We start from the raw sequence: 18046 nt of genomic DNA, 5'->3' as shown, positions 1-18046 counted from the left end.
TGAATCTACATCAAGTAGATACAGCTATCATACATTTTAAAGTCAAATCACCTCTGTGACTAAACCGCATTCCCCAACCAGGTGTCTTCCAGATGTTGTTGGACTACAACTCCCATCATTCATTCATTTTCATTCATTTATTTATATTCAAACAATTCCTTTACCGCATCATCACAGTCGTCTCTAAATGCTGCACAAAAAACCAATTACAAGACGACCAAACATGAGTTAAAACTATAAAATCCAATTTTAAAGACTGCTGGGTTTATTTTTGTTTTTTTAAGTTTTCAGTTGGCTTGGCGCTGGACACTCAACACTGGACACTCAACAGGAACGAGACTGGTCTGACCTCAACTGGAAGGGAGATCCACAAAACTGGACCCACGATACTGAGCACACGTCTCCTTGTGAATGTGAGCCTTGCATCCAAGCCACCCACGGGAGATGGGGAGCCCTGAATCCCTGAAACAACCCAGTGATCAAGGAGGGATGCACCTGGACCCAAGTTGTTAAGAGCCTTTGTATAGAAATCACACCCTCGGCTCATCTGGTGAACCACTGTCACCACCAACTGGCTCTTACAGCAAATGATGGGCAGGCATCAAGAGAGCAACAGGCTGGTTGCATCATTGCAAGAGTCCTTTCCACAACATAGACCAACATGGATCCCATAGAGTGTGGCACTGCAGTGAACACCTCAGCTGAAAGTGCAACAAGAGGAGCAATGGAGCTGGGCGGCTTTATCCTCAGAGCGCCACGCAAATTGAACTTACCACTGCTGGTACCACCAGCCTCCAGACCACCTGAAGCAGCTCTGCTGGATGGCTCTTTGAGGATGCAACGGAGGTGGCAAAATAATTCTTTGCCACCTTCTCTGCCACTTGGTAGGCAGAGGTGTGACCTACAGGGTTCGAAATTCCCCGGACACCAGGCACGCTTTGCGACCGGCAAGGCAGTTGGACCACATGGAGATCTGTGGATGGCAGGTTGGCGACTGACATCTCCACCTGGCTGGCTGGCACTGTGGTGCTGCGCATGGCGACAAAAGATGCACGTCTTGTGCTTCTGCGCTGCCACTCAAGACAGCTAGCTTGACTGGCAGCAAATTTTGCTCCTGCGCTGCCACACAAACTGCAATCCTAGGCGCATTTTCTTGGGGGTCAGAAAACCCCTCTGGATGCAACGGGACTTATTTCCCAAAAAAAATGTGTCCAGGGAAAAAGATCCTTGTGTCTACACTGCCAACCTTGCGCAGCCTGATGCACCCGTCTCTTTTCGTTGAAGCTTGAATTTGTTTTTCACCCCCTGCGTTCCAGTCGCCTGCCAGCCTACTACATTGCCCATGGCTTTCTTCAGTAAACCAAGGAGTACTGCAAGCTCTGCAGCACCAGAGAGGAGCCTCGTGAGGGATCATGTCAACAGCCCTCCACGCCTCACCCTCCCACAGCAAGACCAGGGCTGTAACAGGATCACCCGCTCAATCCACTGGGAAATCCAGCAGAGCATTTGGGAACATATTCAGTTCCATTAGTCTCCTGGGGCAGAACATCCACATTGCGCCCCCCCCCCCGCTGTCCTGCAGGGTGAGGCTCCTGCCAAAAGTCCAGACTTCATCCCTGCTGCCCGGGCTGATGGGAGTCGTAGTTCAACAATATGTGGAGAGTTCCAGGTTGGACTCGCCAGTTGCAGTCACCTGATTAGTCACCAAGCGCCAAAGCTGCCCAGGATTTTTGTAATCCAAATGTCCCTTGACTCAGGTGATGGCCCTCCAGGCAGAGCAGGACTCACAGATCTAATCATCCTTAACCATTTGCCATTCTGCTTCCCCATCCCTGCTCAGATGTGCTCAGTTTGTAGCCTTGCGGTCCCGAGTACAGCCTCACAGGGCAAATCTTATATAGGTAAAGGGACCCCTGACTGTTAGGTCCAGTCGTGGCTGACTCTGGGGTTGCGGTGCTCATCTCGCTTTACTGGCCAAGGGAGCCGGCGTACAGCTTCCAGGTCATGTGGCCAGCATGACTAAGCCGCTTCTGGCGAACCAGAGCAGCGCACGGAAACGCCGTTTACCTTCCCACCGGAGTGGTACCTATTTATCTACTTGCACTTTGACGTGCTTTTGAACTGCTAGGTTGGCAGGAGCAGGGACTGAGCAACGGGAGCTCACCCCATCGCGGGGATTTGAACCGCCGACCTTCTAAGCGGCAAGTCCTAGGCTCTGTGGTTTAACACACAGCGCCACCCGCGTCCCAATAAATCTTATATATGTCTAACTCAAAAGTCAATGTGGCTTATTCCAACGTAAGTTGGTATAGGATTGCAGTCTTAAAACAGCTCTTTCAGCAACTGATCCAAGCACTAGGAAACACAGCATACCGTTCCCAAGACTGCAGGCCGTTGTCAGTCCAGAAACTCTCAGAAATGTCAATAGTTGCTCACATAAGAAAAACGGTCAGCACCAATGAGAAATCAGGGCTGCGGGCTGGCATCAATTTCTGTGTTCTCCGAAGTTCAAAAACCACTGCAGGGATCTCAAAAGTTGTTAACAGTCCACAAGAATGACTCACTGGCTCACTCATTAGGTTGACTCACTACAAGGGAGGATGGCTAAGCTAAGACTTCTTATGCAAGCATGAACTGCAAAGTGCCACATGTTCCACACTCACAAGAAAGCAATCTTTTAGTGTGGCACTGGATTTCTCTGGAAATCCCTGTCTACGTCTTCACTGTACTGCTTTTCGATGCCTGCTAAATACATTTTTTGTTTCGGGAAGGCTAAAACCCAGCCATTTAGTTCTATTATGCATACGTGCTTTTAAAACTTGAGTTTGATCATTTTGGTGTGTCAGTTGTTTTTAAAGTCTGTTTTTAATTGCTATCTTTTAAATGAATATTTCATACTATTTAAAACCGCTTCAATATTTATTTCACTGATTAAGTAGTACACAATTCTTGCTTTAAAAGAGGGGAAGATACAATATCATCATTTGAACAAAGTATTTAAGAAAGATAGGATACGAGGGTTTGGGGAATAAATATCACAACTGGAGTGAGATCTGTTGGAATGGAATGTAAAAGTGCTGTCTAAAATGTAAAAGATATTATTGGAATGGGAGACAAAGGATGAGCAAGTAAAATCCTCAATGATACACACTGGGCAATAGATATTGGTCATAATATAGATATGGAAGCATGGGAATGATTGTGGAATATGGATATAACATTTACAGCATGCTACAGTCTAAGAGAAAATTATATGAAAATGATATATCAATGGTACCTAACACCAAGTAAACTGGCAAAAATGTATAAATCCAAATCAAATAATTGCTGTAAGAAAGGAGGTTCTTTTTATCATATGTGGTGGTCTTGTAGTAACGTTATACCTTACTGGGAAATGATATATAATGAATAGAAAAAGATGTTTAAAATAAAGTTTGTAAAAAAACAACCCAGAAGCTTTGCTCTTGGGAATTATAGGGACAGAACTACCCAAAGTGTATAGAAATGTATTCATGTATGGAACTACAGTGGCAGGAATGTTACTTGCCCAAAAATGGAAAGAAGAAGAAGTCCCAGTGAAAGAAGAATGGTTACAAAAACTTATGGAATATACAGAAATGGTGAAACTTACTGGAAAAATAAGAAATCAAGATGGCAAACTTTTTATAAAAGAATGAAAATGGTTTATGGAATATTTACAAATGAACTGTAAACAGATAAGAACATTGGCAGGATTATTATATTAATCTGGAGTTTTATAAGAATATATATTTAAAGTGGATGACTAAATGAACAAATTAAGTTAATTTGGATATGCAGAAAATATAAAAAACAAATTTAAGGAACCGCAGAAAGAGGGTTAAAGAAGTCGAGTTTTGAAATATTGAAGTGATTGTAAAATTATTGAAATGCATGAAACTGAAAATCCTAATAAATGAAAATAAAAAGAGGGGAAGAGAGAGTTCTCTAAATCAGCCCTTTCACTTGTATACATAGAGCTTCCATTATTGGCCCACAGCTTAATAATAGCCATTTGGCAGCTGGTGCAGAGCCAATTCCGAATGCCCAGGCAGAAGTCGCCTCTGCAAGCCTTGGCTTGCCCCGGTTGCTCTCTGTCCTCCCAGGCGATTCTCCTCTTCCTCCTCTTCTCCTGGGTATCCCTCAAGGCCAGCGAGAATGCCTGGCGCATTGCGCTCGCTGATCAGCTAGGTCCTTTGTTAGCAGCAGGGAACGAAACAGACCTCTAGGAAATTGCTGCAATAAAACAGCTTCCTCCCTTCTCCTGGTCCATTGGCCAAGTTCACCAGGGCACCCAAAAGCCCAGGAAAAATAATCTGCTTTATCCCTTTGCCAGACTCGAGGAGGAGGCGCATAGCCTCAAAGAACTATCAACTATCCACGAAACTGTAGCTTTGTGCTTGCATTGTTTACTTGTGGTTGCTCACGAGAGAGAGAAAAAAATGCATTTTGCACATTCTCCAAGGCACCTTTTCTTTCATTTATACTTCTAATGCGGAGAGGGGAGGGAAGCAAGGCCCAACACTGAAATCTGTACAATTTAAAGATGTCTGGCACTTTAATAAGTACATGAGGTAAGAAGAGCCCTGCTGGATCAGGTCCATCTGTAGCCCAGGGCTGGGGAAGGGTGCTGGAATACCTCTCCCATTATCCCTGGGTCCACAGGCCAGGCTGGCTGGTGCTGATGGGAGTTGGAGTCCAGCATCCAGAGAACCAAAGGTTCATCCCCCACCCAGAGGAACCACAAACTGCCCTCCCCGATTTCATGCCCCAGGTACGCCTGATCCTATGAGATAGGCTGCCACTGGACGTTGAGGCTCCGTGGAATGACTGCCAGGGCAGTTGCCGGTCCACCTCTCCACCTTTCCAAGCCCTCTAAGCGAGCGGTCCCCTCCCTACATCTGGTGGCAATGAGTTCCACAGGTTCCTTCTCCCTCCTTTCGACCAGCCCTTCCTCTGACCATCCGCAGTCTCTCTCTCCCGAGCATCAATTCGCTTCCCAGCACGAAAGAAAAGCGCTTGGTGCCCATCTGTTTCGTGCCGCCTCGCCGGGAGGGATGCCCCCCGACGTAACCACAAACGCTTAGGGGACCTCCACCTTTCCCCGACCCCCCACCCCCCACCCCACCCCACCTCCGGGCCTGGATGCCAACAGCGCCCCACATCTCCCTCCAGGGCACCGTTTTCCCCCGCGCGCCCCGACGGCGCGTACCTGTTCTCGGGGCGCACGCTCAGGAAATAGCTGCGCCGCTCGGGCCGATGCTCCACCAGGGGCCCGTTGTCCTCGCCGTCGCTGCCCTGGCCGGGGCTGTACGCCGAGTAAGGGCCGTTGCCCGAGTAGGAGCGGCCCAGGGGCCTCCGCCTGGAGCCCATCTGCCCCGCAGCGAAGAGCGGCGCTCGGTCTCTCCCGGCCGGGAAAAGTGGGGAGCTGGTGGCGGCGGCGGCAGGGCGCGCGGGGGTCCCGGGCGGCTCCCAGTCCGCTTCGACGCCGCGCAGCGCGGCAGCCGTCAATCACGCGCGGCCGGCCGCCGAACCCGCTATTTATAGTCGTCCGCACATGGGGCTGTCACTCAGGGACGGCGGGGCGGACCCGCGCCCGGCGCGCTCCCTGCCCGTCGGGGCCCCGCGCTGCTGGCTCGCTGCGAGACGGAGCCGACGGCACGGCTGTCCTGGCGTGGTGCCGGATTTACGCATAAGCGAAACAAGCTGTAGCTTAGGGCCCCACATTCTTGGGGGCCCCCAAAATTTAAAGGAGAAAAAACTGGATGTACATTTCCAACTTATAAGGGGGGAAAACAAATTTAATAAAACCTACATACAGCAACAGTGTTTTTGTCTTGTGTTGTGTAGGCTCCTATGATGTAAGTCATGGGCCCTGTCTGCTTGTATTAACTACAGTTGCATTGTACAGGTTATAACACTTAATTTCATATTTATAAAGCTGTTTATAATTATTAGTAGTTTGCAACATATATCACCTGTTATTATTTCATGTTATAGCAAGTTTCTAGAGACTAGATTATGAGTTTGTAAATTGTGTTTCTAAAGGAACTTTTGTTATTGCCAAATGCCAATGTGTTTCCATTATTAAGTTTGTTACGAATAAAAAATCATTTTAAGTTAGAGCTTAATAATTATTTCACTATTAATATACTTCTTCTTAATTGTATTTCAGTTCAACAATTCCTTTGATAAAATGCATATTTTGTTATGTGCAAATGGCTTTAGATACCTATTAGGTCCATAAATTACCATATAGCGTATATTCAGCATAAAAAAGCAACAATTTGTTGTTGACAAAGGACAGCTGGACATTACCCATTACCTTCAGTAGCTTAGGGCCTCATCAAACCTAAATCTGGACCTGGTCCTGGGTGTTGAAACCTGGGGCACCACCTCGGGGGCGAGTGGGGGGGGGCCATTGACGCATGGCCAAAATGGAAATGCTTGTTCTTTTTCTTGGGCGATCACTTGCAACACCCCGCAAAAAAAAAAAAAGCAGCTGATGGGTTTTGCATGCAATCTGCACATGCTGATTTATAAGGTGGCGGTGCAAACAAGGCTGTAGCTAGTGGGTGGTGAGGTGGACCCCCGCCAGAGGCACAGGCGACAGGGGAGCAAAATTGGCTTTAAAATATGTTCATAAATATGTCTATAAATAAAAATATTGATTAGTGCATGAGGAATTTATAGGCACTGATGAATATTTGCTATATTTTCGATAGAAATTCAATTGTATCAGGAATGGGAAACTCGTTTGGGCAATAGATATTGGTCATAATATAGTTATGGAAGCATAGGAACAGTTGTGGAATATGGAGATAAAATTAACAGCACGCTATGGTCTAAGAGAAAATCATATGAAAATGATATATCGATGGTACCTAACACCGAGTAAATTGGCAAAATGTATAAATCCAAATCAAATAAATGTCGGAAATGTAAAGAGAAAGAAGGTTCTTTTTATCCTATGTGGTGGTCTTGTAGTAAGGTTAAAGTTTACAGGGAAATGATATATAATGACTTGAAAAATATGTTTAAAATAACATTGGTAAAAAACAACAACCCAGAAGCCTTCTTTAGGGAATTATAGGGACAGCACTAGGTATTATAGGGGTAAAGGTAAAGGTACCCCTGACCGTCAGGTCCGGTCGCGGATGACTCTGGGGTTGCATGTTCATCTCGCTCTATAGGCCGAGGGAGCTGGCGTTTGTCAGCAGACAGCTTCCGGGTCATGTGGCTGGCATGACTAAGCTGCTTCTGGCGAACCAGAGCAACGCACGGAAACGCCGTTTATTTCCCGCCAGAGCGGTACCTATTTATCTACTTGCACTTTGATGTGCTTTCGAACTGCTAGGTTGGCAGGAGCAGGGACCAAGCAACAGGAGCTCACCCCGTCACGGGGATTCGAACTGCCGACCTTCTGATTGGCAAGCCCTAAGCCCAGGGGTCAGCAACCTTTTTCAGCCGTGGGCTGGTCCACCGTCCCTCAAACCATGTGGTGGGCTGGACTATATTTTGGGGGAGGAAACACACGAACGAATTCCTATGCCTCACCAGAAGCGGCTTAGTCATGCTGGCCACATGACCCGGAAAAACTGTCTGCGGACAAACGTCGGCTCCCTCGACCAGTAAAGCACGATGAGCACCACAACCCCAGAAAAGTTCACAACTGGACTTAACTGTCAGGGGTCCTTTACCGCTACCTTTAAGCTGCCCAGAGTGGCTGGGGAAACCCAGCCAGATGGGCAGGGTATAAATAATAAAAATATTATTATTATTATTATTATTTATTATTATTATTATTATTAAAGGGATCCTAAGGGAGAGGCTTGAATTGAAGGGCAATGCTAATGGCCAGACTGAGCCTCTAAGCAATGAGTTTAGAGCCTTTCCAAGGACTGGTTTTCAGCCTGAAGCATTAACCAGTGCTGACCTCAGGTGGCAGTTGTGGAAATGACAGCAGGTTTTGCAAGCTCAGTATCGCTGTGGCTACTCTGCAGTTCTCTCTTTGTCTCTGCCTCTCTCTTTAATGACTATTAAACTGGCATAATGGTGCTTTTGAAGAATTGATGCTTTTGAATTATGGAGCTGGAGGAGACTCTTGAGAGTCCCATGGACTGCAAGAAGATCAAACCTCTCCATTCTTAAGGAAATCAGCCCTGAGTGCTCACTGGAGGGACAGATCCTGAAGCTGAGGCTCCAGTACTTTGGCCACCTCATGAGAAGAGAAGAATCCCTGAAAAAGACCCTGATGTTGGGAAAGATGGAGGGCACAAGGAGAAGGGGACGACAGAGGACAAGATGGTTGGGCAGTGTTCTTGAAGCTACCAGCATGAGTTTGACCAAACTGGGGGAGGCAGTGGAAGACAGAAGTGCCTGGCGTGCTCTGGTCCAGGGGTCATGAAGAGGTGGACACGACTAAACGACCAAACAACAACAACAATGGTGCTTTACCTGTATAGCACAGGTAGGGTCACTGTTGAGGAAAAGCTAAATGCAGTCGGTCTCTCAGCAGAACTGATGTTGTAGCCCTGCTTCCCTTCCCTCCCTCTGCTCTGCAGCCCAAATATATGGCTGCTGTTAGAGGTCTGTGGCTCCTTCCAGAGGTGGTGGCAGCCCTTTTTACAGAATGTAATTTAAGAACATTGGAAGCGGCCTTAAAGCAGCTCAAACTATTGGTTTGCTGAGGCCAGTCTTGGATACTCCGACTGGTAGCAGCTCTCTAGGGTGCCAAAAGGGTCTTCCACACAGGACTGGCCGTATATATTTTGGCACCTGGGGAAAACCACAAAATGACATTCCCTTCTGCATCAGGAAAGAAGCGGTGGGGGTAATGCACTCTGCTAGAGGCTGCATGATTTTCCATTGTATTCTGATTGCTTCTCTTGTTTCTTTTATATTGTATTTTATTACATTACAATTTGAAGTCCATAGAATAAAATGTAAAATGCAACAATAAAATACAATATAAGAAATACAAGAAGCAATCAGTACACAATGGAAAATCAATATGAATATGGATTGTCTTCACCTGCTGTTCACGGCTGTTGCTCCCCAGGTTCTTCACAGACACACTGCAGACCACCTAAATTAAGCTTGCAAACCCCCTATAGAAGGTGCTGCACGGATTTAAGTTTGCACCTGAAGGTAAAGGTAAAGGTACCCCTGCCCGTACGGGCCAGTTGTGTCCGACTCTGGGGTTGTGCGCCCATCTCACTTAAGAGGCCGGGGGCCAGCACTGTCCGGAGACTTCCGGGTCACATGGCCAGCGTGACGAAGCTGCTCTGGCGAGCCAGCACCAGCGCAGCACACGGAAACGCCGTTTACCTTCCCGCTATAAAGCGGTACCTATTTATCTATTTGCACTTAAGGGTGCTTTTGAACTGCTAGGTGGGCAGGAGCTGGGACCGAAAGACGGGAGCTCACCCCGCCACGGGGATTCGAACCGCCGGCCATGCGATCAGCAAGCCCTAGGTGCTGAGGTTTTACCCACAGCGCCACCCGCGTCCCTGAAGCATGAACATGAAACACAAGCAGGAATGGCTGATGTATAACTCAGACTTGAACTTTCCAGCTCAGCAGTGATAGCCCCACAGAAGATTACGTATTTGAGTTTCTGACCCATCTTCCCACTTCATCTTGCTGTCTGTGCAAGCGGAATGGAGAAAGGACAGGTGATTCAGAAAACTTTATCCACTGTGCAACCACTTGCTATATCTACACTTTCTGACGCTCGTTAATGTCCATTACATCTTTTCCAAAACTACTTGACAAGTTAGGGAGATGCTTGAAATGAGAGGCTTCGGTAGCAAAGATGCCAAGCCTGCTCTTCGAGGCCTGAGGTTCTTGGAGATAAAAGAAGTCATTAACAAGGCACAAACAAAGGACATCATCAGTGTGTCAATGCGCCCCTGGTCTGAAATGAATGAAATAACCTTTTACATAATCCCATTAGCATTTTCAGTGAAAATGATGGCATTTGAGCAGATAGTTAAAAGAATGTTTTTTCCTTCTGCTTCAGAAAGGCCAAAAGTATTTATCTGATTTAATATTTTAGGATTGATATTAAACAATAGAGAAAAGCATGTGGCATGCTGTGAGTCAGCTGCAGACTACCCAGCTTTTGCAAGGTGCTCCAGCTGTAGGAGTTATAGCAAGCAACTTCCCGGCAGAAGAGAAAACAGTTCATGTCGCTGGAGAACCACCTGCTGCTTCATTTGGTTCCGCCAAAATGGAACTGCATGGAGGGTTCTAAAAATGCCCTTCTGTTCACAATATTGATTACATTTGTATACTGCATATATAACTTAAGTTCTCTCAATTAATTCTCAATGAATTAATTATTATTAAGAAATAAGGTTAACCCTTTTATGCCTGCAAGTGTAAGTTAGTATATTACAGCACTTACTACTTCGCCTTTTCAGGAAAAAACAGAACCTTTTTGAGCCAAGGTGCAAGGGAATATACACATGCAAAATGGTTGTGGGATATTGTTTAAAGAGTCAACTGGGATGTTACAAGTGTGACCTAATCTGGATTTTTTTGTCTGGAGCAGTTGTATATCTGCTCTGCAACATCTCTACTTGGACTGATTGACATAACAAAGTCTTGCTTGGCCCAGCACAATTGCAGCCCTATATAAGGAAAGGGAAAAGAAAACAAAACCCAAATGTACTGGTGGTCTGATTGTCAGTTGTTTCAACTCCCAAGTTCTTGTCTGTTCCTTCCCTGCTGCTTCCTTTGGACTGCGTTGTCCGGACTTTGGTTTCTTGCTGGACCTTGGGTTTAGATTATTGATTTCATCTTCTTATGAAACTTTTGGGGAACTGCCTGTTCTGTTAAATCTGACCCTTGGCTGCCTCCGCTCAGTCCCTGAACTGTCCCAGTTTATCTGAAACATCTTTTCTTCAGACACAGATCCTATAAAGAAGAATGGCATTGCCCAACAGTAAAAGGTATATTTAAAAATCACTTATCACAACTGATAACAACATGAATTTACTGGAACCTGTTGAAATTTGAACTGACAACTGGATTTTTCATGGAGACCTGCAGATCAAAATGTGGAAACAAAACTGAAAGCCAGAAGTGCGTTAGTGGGCTTCACATATGAGTAAGAATTCCAAACTCCATGAACTTTGAGCACATAAAGCTGCCACTGCTTATATAATCTCCCTTCTAGATACTAACACTAAACAAATAATAATACTAATAGGGAGGCTCACCTGGCACCTTCATTATACACCTTTACGTTCCAGGTGAAAACGTTCCTCAACCAGGCCTTGGGCTGAGTAACATCCTTTTAAATGTGTTTATGGGATGGGGTGGGAAGAGGGGTTTGTGGTTTGGTTTGGTTTGGTCCTTGTTCTTGTTTTTATTGTGTATTGTGTATTTTTATATAGTATTTTTATGCTGTGAACAGCCCTGAGATCTTAGATGAAGGGTGGTATACAAATTTAATAAAACAACAACACAGTCTGAACTATTCAAACGTGGGATTAGAAATATCAGGGTAGATTTTGGAGAGGGGTACTGTGTGGACTTTAAAATATAATGAAACTTGTCAACCGTTGGGAAGTCACATTGTGTTCTAGCTGCAGCTTCTGAACTGTTTTCAAGGGACATCGCAGAAGTCGATTCTTGAAGTAACCAGAGGCTGAATCAAGTTATCCCTGTCCAGACGGGGTTATAACTGAGCTGGTACTCAGCACCACCACGGGCACCCTTGTCTCAGGGTTGGCAGTTCAAACATGGGCACAGCCAGGATTTATGTTGGGGTGGGGGCAGGCTTCATGTTGTGGGGAGAAGAACCTCAGTTAATTAAGTATTTTTATTGATTTACTTGATTTTGGGGAGCAGCTGTCCCCCTGTCTACACCCATGAGTGTAGGTGCTCCCATTGGTGCTTAAAGGCCGAAATAATGTAGTGCCTTCTTCCCTACAGACCCCCTTGGGTGTTAAGATCCTCTTGGTCAGGGGTAGGCAACCTAAGGCCCGGGGGCTGGATGCGGCCCAATCGCCTTCTCAATCTGGCCCGCGGACAGTCCAGGAATCAGCGTGTTTTTACATGAGTAGAATGTGTCCTTTTATTTAAAATAATAATAAATCATAATAAATTTTATTTATACCCCGCCCTCCCCAGCCAAGACCGGGCTCAGGGCGGCTAACACCAAATATAAAAACAATTAATTAGAATACAGCTTAAAAAACAAAATTAAAATACAACATTAAAACATTAAGATGCAGCCTCATTTCAGTGGAACTCAATCAAAAACTTTTAGGGGGATAAAAACGTCAAGTCTTCACCAAGGCTAACTACCCAGACTGGTCCTACATGGGCCAGAAAAAAAGCCAAGGAAGTCCCCAAATAGGAGTTCCATCTCAGAAGGAGAAAGGAAAAAGGAAGAGGGGGAGGGGATCAAGTTGATTCCAAGCCAAAGGCCAGGCAGAACAACTCTGTCTTACTGGCCCTGCGGAAAGAAATCAGATCCTGCAGGGCCCTGGTCTCATGAGACAGATGCATCTCCGGGTTATTTGTGGGGCCTGCCTGGTGTTTTTACATGGGTAGAATGTGTGCTTTTATTTAAAATGAATCTCTGGGTTATTTGTGGGGCATAGGAATTCATTCATATTCCCCCCCCCCAAATATAGTCCAGCCCCCCACATGGTCTCAGGGACTGTGGACCGGCCCAGGACTGAAAAAGGTTGCTGACCCTTGCTCTTGATACTTCTCTTGCCCTCAGAAGTTCAGGAGGTGGCATCTCAGAAGAAGGCATTCTCTGTGGCAGACTCTAAATTGTGAAATTCCCTCTCTGTAAAGGTACTTCTGGCACCATCCTTATGTAGTTTCTTTCATCTGCTGAAGACACAGCTCTTTACCCTGGTCTTTGACATCACACACACGGGCCCTTATTCTTGGGACAGTTTTTGATATTATATTATTGATATTATATTTGATATTATATTATATTGATCCAAGAGAAACCTCTACAAACCTGCTCCTTCAGTGGGAGTGTGACCCCATGTAGAGCAGGTTGCACACCACTCAGCCAGGCAAAAGCATCACCCGCTAACAGCATCTCAGCCTTGTCTGGATTAAGCACCAGTTTATTGGCCCTCATCCAGCCCATTATTGTATCCAAGCCTGCCAAATAAATCTCCCACTAGCGATCACAACAACATCTCATTGCCCTTGTAGAAAATATTGCAGTTTGAATGCTGTGGAAATGCGACGTTCCTCCTGTGAACGTACCCCACTGCTGATCGTACCCCATTGTCTACATATAAGCATCATTGTTGGTGGGGACCCCATGAGAGAAGCTGCATAACTTTGGGGGCAGAGGCAATTTCAGTGGTGTAACCTTTTTTGTGAAATGAGCTCTCTGGAGAGGTTTGCCTGGCAACTACCCAGTTATCTTTGTGGGGCCGCCCAAAACTCTTTCCTTTTCCCAGGCCTTTCATTATGCTTCTTATGCCATTTTCTTTTTTTAAATCTATTTAATTTATTTTTTGGTGGAACAATTTAAAACAAAAATTCATCAGCAATAAAAAAAAATCTCACTTGAGCCCCTCACATGTTGAAATAGCAAGGCCATGGGATCCAGCTGCAAAGTCAACCTCTTGCCACACACATAAGGATCCTTCACACAGCAGTGAGTGGGGCAGCCAGTGTTGAATTCAAGCCAAAAGCCAGAGGAATTGGCCACCCTCCAGGTGCCCGGCTTGAATCCTTGTTGACCTCCCTGTCAGCGACTCACGGCAAGACCAGGGGAGGTCTTCAATCGGCGATCCTCCTCTAACGTGAGAAGAACACACCACTTCTCCCCCTCCCATTCCCAGGGAGGGGAAATAGACAGACAGAAATGTATTTACATGCCTTTATTCCTGTCTTTCCAGCAGTACAGAGAAATCGTGTCTGTACTCTCTCATCACCAACAGCAGAGAGAGAATAACTCCACCCATGTACTTCCAGTACAGGGTCATGTGACACTCAGAGCTAACATCCGGCACTCAGTGCACAGAATAGACTGTCCCTTGTTCCCACGGTACAGTCCTATAACATCAACATCCTGTTTTGCATTCCAGCCACCTGGAGCTCGCTTTTGCATTGCTCCTTTTTCGTAACAGCCAGTACACTCTATGGCAGCAGAGGGTATCCCTAGAGTTTTTGTCATGGAAAAATCAGGGGTTGGCTTTTGCTGCTCAACACCCCAAGGGACTCATTCTGGCAATTCCTGCAGCAGGCTGGTGCCAAAGGCATTGCTCTGCTTTCCTTGGGGCCACATCAGCAAGTCATCTGGGCAGCGTAGGACCTCCACAAACACTGCCCAGGTTTGCACCGCGCGGGGGGGGGGGGGGTCATTTTAGTGCTGGCAAAAAGCAACCCACCCACCCCCACCTAACAGGGGTGTTGTGAGGATCGAAAAGCGGACCTGAACAGCTTGGAGGAAGAAGCAAATAAATAGCATGAGGGAAATAATGAAGTGAAGAAACAACAATGAAATAAATTATGTCTACCACCCTGAACCCCTTGGAAAAAGAACATAAATAAACTTGTTCCTATAACATTTGAAAGCCACCCTGGGGAAGGCTGGATTTTTCCTCCTTTTCAGGTGGGTTATAAATGCTATTATGAGCAAAGTCATTAATTGCTTTTGGTGCCTTTCAGAGTTTATTATTGCAAATAACAAGAAAGGGCTGAAATGGTGAGGCTGCTGGAGGTGTAAAGAGGCGGAGGGAACATTTTTTCATATGTGGTGGTAAAAGGGTAAGAGTACTGGGAAATGATCTATAATGAATTGGAAAAAAAATGTTTAAAATTACTTTCCCAAAAAACTCAGTCCTTTCTGGGGATAATTCAGACTGAAATTCCCCTGGTGTCAGAAAAGGTTATTTATGTAGGCAACAACTGCGGCCCGTGTCTTGTTAGCCCTGTTATGAGAAAAAAATTGCTCCTTTTCCCTTATGGGAACCTACATTCCTTTTGTAGGTTCTCTATCGGTAGGAGAAAATAACAGAGACCAACCAGAGAATATTGAGAAGCAAAGCAGCTAGTAAGCCTGATCTTTATTAAAGCTGTTGCAACAGGGTGCTCCCCCCCCCCCCGCGCGCCACAGGAGGGGGGGGAGGGACCCAGGACAAAGGTGTGCAAGCCCTTATATAGACATTTTAAATTGCCCACCCTGGAGTCTAAGACCACCCCCAGATACATCATACATACATCACAGAAGGGGCGGACTACAACAGAAATCTGAGAGCGTTGTTTTTTCCTCCTGTCTGCTAGGTTACTTGATTGGATTACCTGGGCATCCTGGCCACTCTTTTGTTATGATAACTACTCAACTCCTGAATGCAGGTCACAGGTTCACCCTATTCATATCTTAAATGTGCCCCTGAGACAGGATTTGTGAGCAAAGAGACAATGGGGAGGCTCCCCATTTCCTTTGACCTTGCAGAGAAATATCTGAGGTCAATTTGGAAGAGAGAAAATGGTTTCAGGACTTTTCTGTGGGTTTCAGAAATGTGGTTTACATATTTATATGTGTTTGCTTGGTACATTTACAAACATCTATTTTATATATATAAGACCTTAAAATTCTTATAACAGCCCCAAAATGGAAAATGAGCAAGGTCCCAACCAAAGAAGAATGGCAACTTAGGTTAACATAATATGCACAACTTGCAGGCTTGACATATAGACTAAGAGAAGAACATACGTTTAAAGAGTGGGGAACGTTTATTGAATATATGGAAAATAATTGTGTACAACTTGTTATAAGTAATAAAACTGCTTCTTTCCCCTTATAGGGTACCCAAGAGCCTATATAGAGTCCTTTTGTAGGTTCTCTATCGGTAGGAGAAAATAACAGAGACCAACCAGAGAATATTGAGAAGCAAAGCAGCTAGTCAGCCTGATCTTTATTAAAGCTGTTGCAACAGGGGGCTCCCCCCACACGCAGGAGAGAGGAGGAGGACCCAGAACAAAGGTGTGCCCACCCTTACATAGACATTTTAAATTGCCCGCCCTGGAGCCCAAGACCACCCCCAGAAACATCATACATACATCACAGAAAAGGCGGTCTACAAGAGAAATCTGAGAGTGTTGTTTTTACCCTGTCTGCCAGGTTACCTGTTAATGGTCACTTGACTGGATTACCTGGGGAGTCTGGCCATTCTTTTGTAATGATAGTAATTCCTGAGTCACAGGCTCACCCTCTATTCACACCTTAAATGTGCCCTTAAGGCAGGATTTGTGAGGACAGAGACAATGGGGAGGTTTCTGCATTTCCTTCGACCATGTAGAGAAATATTTGAGGTGACTGAAAGAGTCAAAATGGCTTTAGGACTTTTCCTATGTGTTTGAGTCATGTGGTTTATATATTTATATATGTGTTTGCTTGGTACATTTATGAACATTTATTATATATTTATTAGACCTAAAAAAATCTTATAACACAACTGAAAACGCTGGCAGCGTTAAGATAAATTCAGCAATGTAAATAAGTTTTGATGGGTGTACAGTAATAATGGAAAACCGATTGGTATAGTTTTTGTAAAATAAGCAGGGATTTATGATATGTAAAATGAACCATGGTGGAAAGAGAAGAAGGGAAGTCACTGATATCTTAAGGATGTGAAATGTAAAAGGGAAAATGTCATAAAAATTATACAAGAAAAGAAACGGCGAGGCTGCTGGCGTGAAGGCGAGCGGCTCCGAAGGAGGCTGGAGGGGGCGGGCTGGGTGGCAAAGCCGGGCCGCCAAGAGCTCAGGGGGTCGGGGCGGGCCTCCACTCCCAACCCGAGAGGCGCCGCTCCGGAGACGCATCCGCCGAAGCCCGGCCGCCGCCGCCGCCGTCCCCTCCCTGCCCGACCCGGGCGCTCTCCTCGGCCGCGTCCCGCTCACTGCGAGGCCGCCGGGGCGAGTGGGCCCGTCCTCCGAGGCTCCGCCCCGCGCTCAGCCCCTCCCGCGCCCTCCGCCGCCATGTTGAGGCAGCCGCTGCCCGGCGCTGGGTGAGGCCTGTGCGGGCCCGGGCGGCGACGGAGCCCACCGCGGAGCTGACGGTGTCGGTAAGTGCCGGCGGGGCGAGCGGGCCGGGGCGTTCGCGGCCGGGCCTGGCGCGGGGCGCCTCCCTCGGCGTCAGGCCTAGCGCAGCCGCGGCCCCTTCACTGGCGCAGGCCCCTCTCCTCGGAGGCTCCCCGGGACTCGGGTAGGCGCGCAGGCAGGGAGGCGAAGCGGGCGGGCGGGCAGACCGAGCCCCGTGGCAGCCAGAGCGGCGAACCCGGCTCCGCCGCCAGCCAGAACCCCATTTCGCCCCGGCAGCGGCGGCTCCAGGCAGGGTCCGCTCACGCCATGCTCTCCGCTGGGTTGCGGGGCTGGGGGATGCGTGTCTGCACGCCGGCCTCCCCTATGGGGCAGACCCACGGGCAGCATGCCTCTTGCCCATCGCCATCCTCAACCCGCCCCCGGGACCAGCCTGCGCCAGACCCGGGCAGCTTCCACCCCACCGATTTGCACGTCCAGACGAGACGTCTGCGCCTTGCTCCCCCCGCCGCCGCCTCCGCCCTCTCCCCACTTTCGCAACCCACCCCCGTTGCATTTTATTTTTTATTTTGGGGGGGATCAGAATGCTAATAGGGTGCCAGTGCACCTCTCTCTCTCTCCCACAGCTGAGTGCAGTCGCGTCACTTTAGGGGCAGGAAGAAAGTGGCCCTAGAGACCTCCCGGCGTGGGAGCGGGCATTGCCCTTGGCAAAATCTCTGCCTTGCTGACCTGCCCCAGAGGTCGGGCAAGGTGTCCTCTTGTGGGGATGCCCACAGGCAGGCCGAATAGACGGGCAGGGCATCCCTCTGAATGGCTATTCAGGGTGCTGTTACAGAACGACAACGTGCCTCCCTTCCCTCCCACCACGTACTGGGATGATTTATTTGCCCCCACCCAGTTGTAGGGGTGCCCCATACTTTGCTCCCCTTTATACCGGGATCACTTTGCACATTGGTTTGATGCTTGTGTTTGCTGCTGTGTAGAC

General features: G+C 47.1%; 2 protein-coding genes across 4 annotated transcripts in view; one reads left to right on the top strand and one right to left on the bottom strand.

Annotated features, from left to right (window-relative positions):
* ALPK3 (alpha kinase 3) overlaps window positions 1-5485 on the bottom strand; it is a 74722-nt gene extending 69237 nt beyond the window's left edge. For both annotated transcript variants that reach the window (XM_053365180.1, XM_053365182.1), the window contains exon 1: window positions 5231-5485. In XM_053365180.1, the coding sequence (XP_053221155.1) occupies window positions 5231-5391 (161 nt within the window). In that variant the 5' untranslated portion in view covers window positions 5392-5485. The remainder of the gene's footprint in view (window positions 1-5230) is intronic.
* An 11476-nt stretch (window positions 5486-16961) lies between these two features.
* Window positions 16962-18046, top strand: part of ZNF592 (zinc finger protein 592) — a 38699-nt gene continuing 37614 nt past the window's right edge. The window contains exon 1 of one of the 2 annotated variants that reach the window (XM_053365184.1): window positions 16962-17087. The gene's annotated coding sequence lies outside the window, so the exon portion shown is untranslated. Of the gene's footprint in view, window positions 17088-17136; window positions 17228-18046 lie in introns of those variants that run through there. The other variant, XM_053365185.1, reaches the window with a different exon arrangement.

The sequence above is a fragment of the Podarcis raffonei genome, chromosome 14, assembly GCF_027172205.1.
Source record: "Podarcis raffonei isolate rPodRaf1 chromosome 14, rPodRaf1.pri, whole genome shotgun sequence".
In the NCBI taxonomy this organism is placed as follows: domain Eukaryota; kingdom Metazoa; phylum Chordata; class Lepidosauria; order Squamata; family Lacertidae; genus Podarcis; species Podarcis raffonei.
This window is presented reverse-complemented; position numbering and strand designations above follow the sequence as displayed.